The sequence below is a fragment of the Colletotrichum chrysophilum genome (genome assembly GCF_026319265.1).
Source record: "Colletotrichum chrysophilum strain AFK26 chromosome Unknown scaffold_137, whole genome shotgun sequence".
Taxonomy (NCBI): domain Eukaryota; kingdom Fungi; phylum Ascomycota; class Sordariomycetes; order Glomerellales; family Glomerellaceae; genus Colletotrichum; species Colletotrichum chrysophilum.
This window is the reverse complement of record NW_026517424.1, coordinates 114,060-121,824: the sequence shown is the minus strand read 5'-3', so window position 1 is coordinate 121,824 and position 7,765 is coordinate 114,060. Positions and strand designations below refer to the sequence as shown.

Below are 7,765 nucleotides of genomic sequence, written 5' to 3'. Positions count from 1 at the left end.
CCCCCCCCCCCCCCTCTTTCCTACTTTACGTACTACCTTATGCATGAGTGTTTTGGTCGGCATCGTTGAGCGGGAAGCAAAGAGAGAAGACTCATTGGGCACTCGTGTCCGGACATGGTACGGGAATGTTTTTTCTTTTGTTTTTTTGTTCCACCTTGTGCCTGTGGACCCTTAAGGCCAGTGCAAATGACAGCAGACGGATTACAGATTCGGATTCGCTACGTCCATTTCTCCACGTACCTTCCATCCTCAGTGCCAGCGTGGCGGCCAGGCAGGGTAGGCTCGGTTCGGCGCATTCACAGCCGCAGCGTTTCCGGGCACTTTGGGGTGCAGCCCCCTTCCCCGCACTTGCCTGCTTCTCCAACTTCCGGGAACCCCAAATGACTTGGCCCACACATGACTGTTGGGGCCTATCAAGCTGCTCCCATCGGCCTTCGCGGACGGCATCTCTCAGGGCAGTCCAGTGTTAAAGATCGGAGGTGGACAAAAGATACCTCCCGTGGACCTTCCCAAAGCACACGGCCCCACCACCGACTTGCCGACTCGACTTCCCGAGTCCCTTTTGTCTGGGCTGCGTTGCCCCAGGCAGGGATAAGCACCCAGCCAAAGTATCGAGACTCAATCTCATCCCCCAAATGCGCCACCCAGGCGCCCCTCCCTTTCCCCCATGACGTGCCCTTTCCTGACTCTAAAGTCTCCATACCTACACGGATCGAATGAACGGCATGCCCTTTACCACTGCGAGCACTGCCCAACGAGATACTTCTGTTGCCTCAATGTGGGGATTTGGAGTTCCCGGCCTGTCTTGCCGTCCCCGTTCTGCTTACCGACTCTCTGTGCCGGCGAGCTTTTAGCATCTCGGTCCCCTTCGGATGAGTCTCACTGGATCCAGATCTCCCCGCGGGTCGTCAGTTACCCTAGTCGTCCATTGATGTGGAAATTCTGCGCCAATCGGCCGGCTGCCATATATAACCTACATTCTTGCCTCCACGACTTCCTGTGCGTGTATTCTCGCGTGAATGCGTTCGTCCCTGGGTTCCTCTTCTCTTTCTTTACATCGCTTCTCCAAGTGCGTGCCACAGGCATCTGAGTACACAGTGAACTCTTGATAAGACCCCTACAACAGCACCACCCTACCTCTCAACTAATTCACATCATGGAAACCCAACCAGATCGCCAGTCGGGCTCGATGCTCTACGATATCGGTAAGGCCGACACTGTTTCCATCTCTCTAAGCGTATCTTCTGACAGAGAAAGTCATCGTTGGGGCTGGGCCCGTAGGACTCATGCTGTCGACTTGCTTGGCCAGATGGGGTTACAAGATCAAGCACATTGACAATCGAGCTGAGCCGACACCGACCGGAAGAGCGGACGGCATTCAGCCTCGTTCCTTGGATTTGCTCCGGAACATGGGTCTCAAATCAGCCATCATGGCCCACAAGCCAGCCAGAGTATACGAGGTTGCGTTCTGGGATCCCCCAAAGAATGGCACTGGAATCGCAAGAACGGGCACCTGGGCCAGTTGTCCAAGCTTTATCGACGCCAGGTATCCCTTCACAACTCTGTTGCACCAGGGCCACATCGAGCGAGTCTTCATCTCTGACCTCAACAAGAACGGCACTCAAATCCAGCGACCATGGACAATTACGGGGTTCACCTCCAATGAGGCAGAGAACCCAGAGTATCCTGTCGAAGTCCAGTTGGAGCACGTCGATGGTACTGCTCATGAAACTGTGCGCGCCAAGTATCTGTTTGGAGGTGAAGGCGCGCGTTCATTCATCAGAAACCAGTTGCAGATTGGCATAAAGCACAAGGACCCCATCTCCCACGTATGGGGCGTCATGGACGGCGTGGTCAAGACCGATTTCCCTGATATCAAGGCACGCTTCTAGGCATCATCACGCTCGATAGAACGCTGGCTAACCGAAGTTAGATGAAATGCACCATCCACAGCAAGCATGGTTCTATCATGGTCATCCCTCGAGAAGACAACATGGTGCGCCTCTATATCCAGATTGCCTCCTCGACGGATCCCGATTTCGATCCCAGAAAGACAGCTACAGAAGAAGAAGTTCAGGAATCTGCGAAGCGAATCCTCCAGCCGTACAGCATCGAATGGGAGAGGACTGAGTGGTATTCAGTCTACCCCATCGGCCAAGGCATCTCAGACCGTTACACCTTGGATCATCGAGTTTTCCTAGGGGGCGATGCTTGCCACACCCACAGCGTACGTCGGACTGTATCTGGGTTGCGTGACTGAAGTTACTGACAAATTACTGCAGCCCAAGGCTGGCCAGGGCATGAACACAGCATTTCTGGACGCCCAGAACCTGGCCTGGAAGATTCATGCAGTAGAAGCTGGTTTCGCCCATCGGGATATTCTCAAGACTTACGAGACCGAGCGCAGAGATGTCGCCGAGACGCTGCTCAACTTTGACAACAAGTATGCAGCACTGTTCTCGAAACGACCGCCGGCTGCCAGCGAAGTCGAGGCTGCTTCGGACAAGGCTATTACCGACGGCTCAGACAACGAATTCATTCAGACCTTCAAGGAGTCTTGCGAATTTACCAGTGGCTATGGTGTAGCATACAAGCCCAACTCTCTAAACTGGTCCGAATCACACCCGGCGAAATCACCTCTGATTCACCGCGAAGGCACTAAGCTTCGCACGGGACGGCTCTTCATGAATGCCGACGTGACAAGAGTTGTCGATGCCAATGTTGTTCACCTGGAGCAAGAGGTCCCTTTGAACGGTTCGTTCCGTATCTTCATATTTGCTGGCAAGCCTTCGGTCACGAAGGCTGCCCTGAAGGACTTCGCCAGCCACATGAACAACAAGCGGTCGTTTTATGCCGCATACGTCAGAGACGACGTTGACAGCGTCTCTCATCACGAGAAGCACAACCCACACAGTCTTTTCTTCACCATTTGTACCATATTTGCCGCCAGCAGAAGCAGCATCGAGATTTCGCGCGATGTCCCGGATGTAATCGGACGTTACCGCGAGCACGTCTACGCAGACGACAGATGGGACCGCCGTCACTTGGACGCCAAGGCAGCGGCCCACGCCAAGATGGGGTTGGACGAGGAAAGGGGTGGTGTTGTTGTCGTGCGCCCAGACGGATACGTAGGCATGGTTGCAAAGTTGGTGGAGGGTCGCGGCACGGTTGACGCACTAAACGAGTACTTCAGCACCTTCTGCACGAAGAAGCTAGGAGAGACTCTTGCCCAGCTTTGATTCATGTAGAGGCCGGCGGCGTTTGTATGAGGAGGAATTCTTGATTGTTGTAAATAACTCAGAGCAGCGACATGCTGCCCTTGATGAGGGGCGAGAACCCGTGAGGTGCGCAGTCGGGACACTTGGATGAATGTGGCCTGCGATCAGTATCAATTAGAATTTTGTATCTCTACTAGACCCTTCGACTCTTTTCCAACTCGTGCATGTTCTTATCCGCGCGCACTGCAGTTGCTTTGGTCTCTATCTTAATTGTTGTCGGGATGCAATCAAGTCACTGCAGCACCTATCCATATCTGGTAGGTAAGGTGTGAGGTGATCGAATAAACCTAAGGTACACTGTAAGGTACCTAACCGCGTGGGCCGACCCCACGCATCTGCATGCCACGGGGCACCGGTTGAAGGTTGAAGGACGGAAACACTGAAGCTGCGTCGGAGCGTTCAGTGAACAGCACCCCGGTAATCCATCCCCGAGCCATGCGCAGCCTAGGAACCTACCTAGACACTTCCATTAGGTAGGTACGCTGTACCTTCTGTATGGGAGGTACCTAACTAGGTCAGTGGAGGTCTTTGACTATCAGCGTAGGTAAGCTACCTGCCTAGGTACCTTTCCACAAGCAGGAAGGCACCTAGGTGGTCATCTAGGTAGGCAGGGTACCTAGGTAGTACCTACTTTACCTTTCTCTTCCTAGGTACCTAAGGTAGGCCTGGTGGTTTCCTGAGCTACCAAAAAATGTAAGTTGCACCCAGTGGTGACTCTTTCCTCAAATCACCAACTTCATCACCAGGCTGTCCTCCGATGGGGATTTCGCAACTGCTGTTCCTTCCCCAACCGCGACCGCACCCTCTTCCGACGAACTTTCAGAAGATATCAATCATCTTTCAATTCCTCAGCCCGTGCGCTTGCCCTCCATTTCGCGATCCACCACCGCCATCTCCAATAATTCCGACGCAGACAACAATAACAACACAAGCCTCAACTCGCCGCCGCCCCTACTCTCCGGTCTTACCAGACGCCGCGCCATTTTATTGTAAAGCTCCGGCGTTTCTTTCGCCCCTCACACCTTTCACGTTTTCAGTTCCTCGCATCTTTGGCCCTTCCCATGACACCATGTCTCCTGCTCAACCATTCTGTCATGCTACCTGCAAGCTAACAGCCATGAAGCAAGACAACTCTCAGCATCGTCGTCGCCGCCCTCGTCCTCACGGTTTCTTGCGAAAACCAACCGATTTCCTCGAGCGCTGTGCTTCACGGGCGCAGATCCAACCTTCCGCATTCGAATACCTCTGGCACCCATACCCGGTTCCCGGTTCTGCTCTTCTCTACAACCCTGGTCTTGACTCCCGCGACCCCCTCGCTGGCTGCATAATTCCTAGCCAGCTGAAAAGCTACGTTGGCGGCCGCTATAGAACAGAACGAACGGGTCAACCCAGCTTGCGCAGAGGTGCAACATTAGCGAATCTCACGGTCCGGAAGACTTGCTGCGATACCGAGCGCACACCAGACGAACCAAAAAGCGCCGAGTCAAAGTCCTTTGAGGGCCACGAACAGCCGAGACGTGGTCGGAATAGGTTGATTCTTTTACCGCCTTCCAGGAGGAAAAGCATTTTCCGCTCTGCGGCAACACCGACGAGCACGTCGCGCAAGCGCCGGGCTCAAGACCCCGAGTGGGATTTGATCGCAGGCATTGCCGACCAGGCCCAATTTGAGGAGGACTCACCCAATCGACAAAGTCCCCTGGACCCGAACAAGCAGGGCGTTGGTCACTCCTCCACCTTCAGCCCGTGGACAGTGGTTAACAAAGCGCAGAGAGCCACTGGCCATACGGCTTGGCTGCTTGATACCATGACATCAGTTCGCGGTGCAGTAACCAAAGTTTCCAACAGCATTACTGGCTACGGTACGCTGCCGATCAAGACTATTGCTTGTACTGGAGTCTGACCCGTGCTTAGTTTATCCCCGCAACTATAATGCAGTCGAACTTCGCTCCCGCGACGAACAGAGTGGCAGCATCACCACCAAACGGATAAAACTGGAATCTCATACGGACTCAGCTAGCACCGAGAGCTCACGAGAGGAGCAGCGAGGGGCCGAACCGCAATCTCCAAAGACAAACCTTGTTTGGGTTGACGAATCGACAAGAACGGCGAATTGGCATCAAGTTGCTCTGCTCGTACGAGCGTTAAGAGATATCGACCGCCGTATCCAGAAAGGCCGTGCGAGAGAGAGGACCAGCTCACCTAGCTCTCGACCGGATGACGAACCCCGCTCCCGACGACTTTACGCTCTAAGCGCTAATCTGAGGACTCTTCAGCAGACTGCGGCGATTCTTGAGCATATTTACTCCCATACGTTCCTGGTCAGGTTGAAGGAGATGTCAAGGCTTCCGCAACCGACAATGGACTACGCAACAAACCCGGATGAGTACCTCGCCATCTCAGCAGCAAAGCTATTTCTCGATGACTTGCCTGATGAGTGTGCCTCGTCTTTAATCGAGGCAGGGGTTACACCAAGGGTCATCAAAGGGGTCAGCGCTGACTTGAATGCCATCGTAACGAAGAAACCAATGCCTGGGCTAGTTCACAAAGCCGGCTTTGTTGGCAAGATGATGAAGTTCTTTCGAGGGCGCGATAGTTTCGGCGTCGACTCTACGGATTATGTCATGCCTGGCAGTTTCCCCAGCAACTTTCCAGATACACGGAAGAAGGAGCCGGCAGTCTCGGAGGCGAGTAACATTGCGGTTGGTTCTGAGGAGCGGCAATCGAAGGGAAACCCGCCAAAGGCATTTATGCCGGTCACGGAAACGGATACCTACGCTTACATTCGAGAGCACCTTGCTGAGATGGAAACGAAAGGAAAGCCTTCGCACACGCAAACGACGATTGAAGGGACTTCTGAGGATCCTGTACCCAAGGGGATCATAAGTCCAATCTCCAAGAGAGACAAGTCGTCACCAGCATTGAAGCGCTTACAGAAATCGCGAGGATTGAAGAGGGTGCACTTCTCTTCCCCATCGAAGCAATCCTTGCCGTCTCCAGGCAAGCCCACTGGCTTCCTCTCCAAGTTCTTTCGCTCTCGCGCCGAAGCAAGCACAGGCTCTCAAGTTCGGAAGGATGAAGCTGAGAGTTTCCTCGGTGGGACACAGGCTGACGGATCACCCGACAGTCGAAGGTCTGAGGTCACAACCCAGGATCCAGAGACTGAAGCGGAGTCAGACAACACTTCCGAAGACACCGAAAGCGAGGATACCATGGCTAGATATAGGCCCAGGCTTGTGCAACATCTAAACTCGTCCATCAGAGGCCACAAGTTGAGAGCTCTCTCCGATGACAGCGAGCCCCCAAGAGTTCCTACAAGATCGCCGAGCCCCCCGACATTGGCTGGGTTGAGAATTTCGGATGATAAGGAAGGAGAATTAGATGACCTGAGCGCTGCCTTGCAGTTGATGCTTGATGAGGGCGAAGCACAACGACGTGCCGAGGAAGGCAGGAAAGCCAAGGAGGCGGAGGAAGAAAGACTGCAACGAACGGGAGGCCTCCGCGTCCCCAAGAAGCGATTAGTCAAGTCGCTGTCGACATATTGGGCGGCAAAAGTGCAAGACAGTATTCATGCAGACCCCCAGCAGGTGCTCGCTAAAACGGCCGAAAATGTGGAACTCAGGCGACACGACTTCCTCAAGGTCGTTCCGGAAACCGAATGGCTTAACGACGAAATCGTTAACGGCTCGCTGCTGTGGCTGGATCGATATGTCAATGAAGCGGCCGGCGCAACCGATGTCAAGTCGACGAAGAGGGTATGCCTCGCCATGAACTCATTCTTCTATAAGAGACTAGTGGACAACGGTGTTCAGAATACTGAAAGGGCGCTGCGAAGGTACGGGGTTACGAAGGCTACTTTTCTCAGCCTTGAGACGATCCTCATGCCCATCTGCAGCGGCAATCATTGGACATTGCTGGTTGTTCGGCCACAAAAGCGAACAGTTTCACACATGGATTCACTCAACCCGCGAGGCACATCGACACATACCAAGAGAGGTCTAGCATGGGTTCAGGCGGTTCTTGGAGACGACTTCAAGGCAGACGAGTGGCGCGTTGTAAACCACGAGGCGCCAGAGCAAGACAACGGGTACGACTGCGGCGTGTTCACCATCACCAATGGCATATGTTTGGCGTTGGGCCTCAACGCCATCGACGCATACTCGAAGGATGAGTTACCACTTCAGCGCCGTAGAATCGCAGCGATGCTATTGAACAAAGGGTTCAAGGGCGACTTTGATCTAGCCGACCTCTGAGTTCTTACTAACAGGTTTAGAGTCCCGGTCGTTTGACTGGACTGGATGGAGGGTTGGTCAATATTTTGAATGTGTTGAGGACCAAACTGTTGTGTCGTCAAACGGACGGGTAGAGAGAAGATGGAAATGATGAGGGGCGACATGGGGGTGCCGTCTTTTTGCTTCTGACAAGTTGGTCAAAGGGACAGGCCAAATGGCGTTGAAAAAGCTGCTTGGAGTTCTTGGGATACCACATAG

General features: G+C 53.7%; 3 protein-coding genes across 3 annotated transcripts; all 3 read left to right on the top strand.

Moving 5' to 3' along the window:
- Positions 1-1,156: 1,156 nt before the first annotated feature.
- Positions 1,157-1,892, top strand: COL26b_011355 (uncharacterized protein; the record flags this gene model as incomplete). The annotated part of the gene is made up of 2 exons (XM_053184026.1): positions 1,157-1,205; positions 1,252-1,892. The coding sequence occupies 2 exons, from the start codon at positions 1,157-1,159 to the stop codon at positions 1,890-1,892; spliced, it is 690 nt and encodes a 229-aa protein (XP_053032054.1).
- A 101-nt stretch (positions 1,893-1,993) lies between these two features.
- COL26b_011354 (uncharacterized protein) lies at positions 1,994-3,239 on the top strand (the record flags this gene model as incomplete). Its single annotated transcript, XM_053184025.1, has 2 exons — positions 1,994-2,227; positions 2,283-3,239. The coding sequence occupies 2 exons, from the start codon at positions 1,994-1,996 to the stop codon at positions 3,237-3,239; spliced, it is 1,191 nt and encodes a 396-aa protein (XP_053032053.1).
- Positions 3,240-5,635: 2,396 nt separating this feature from the next.
- Positions 5,636-7,528, top strand: COL26b_011353 (uncharacterized protein; the record flags this gene model as incomplete). Its single annotated transcript, XM_053184024.1, has 1 exon — positions 5,636-7,528. One exon carries the CDS (start codon positions 5,636-5,638, stop codon positions 7,526-7,528), a length of 1,893 nt encoding a protein of 630 aa, XP_053032052.1.
- Between the last annotated feature and the right edge of the window lie 237 nt (positions 7,529-7,765).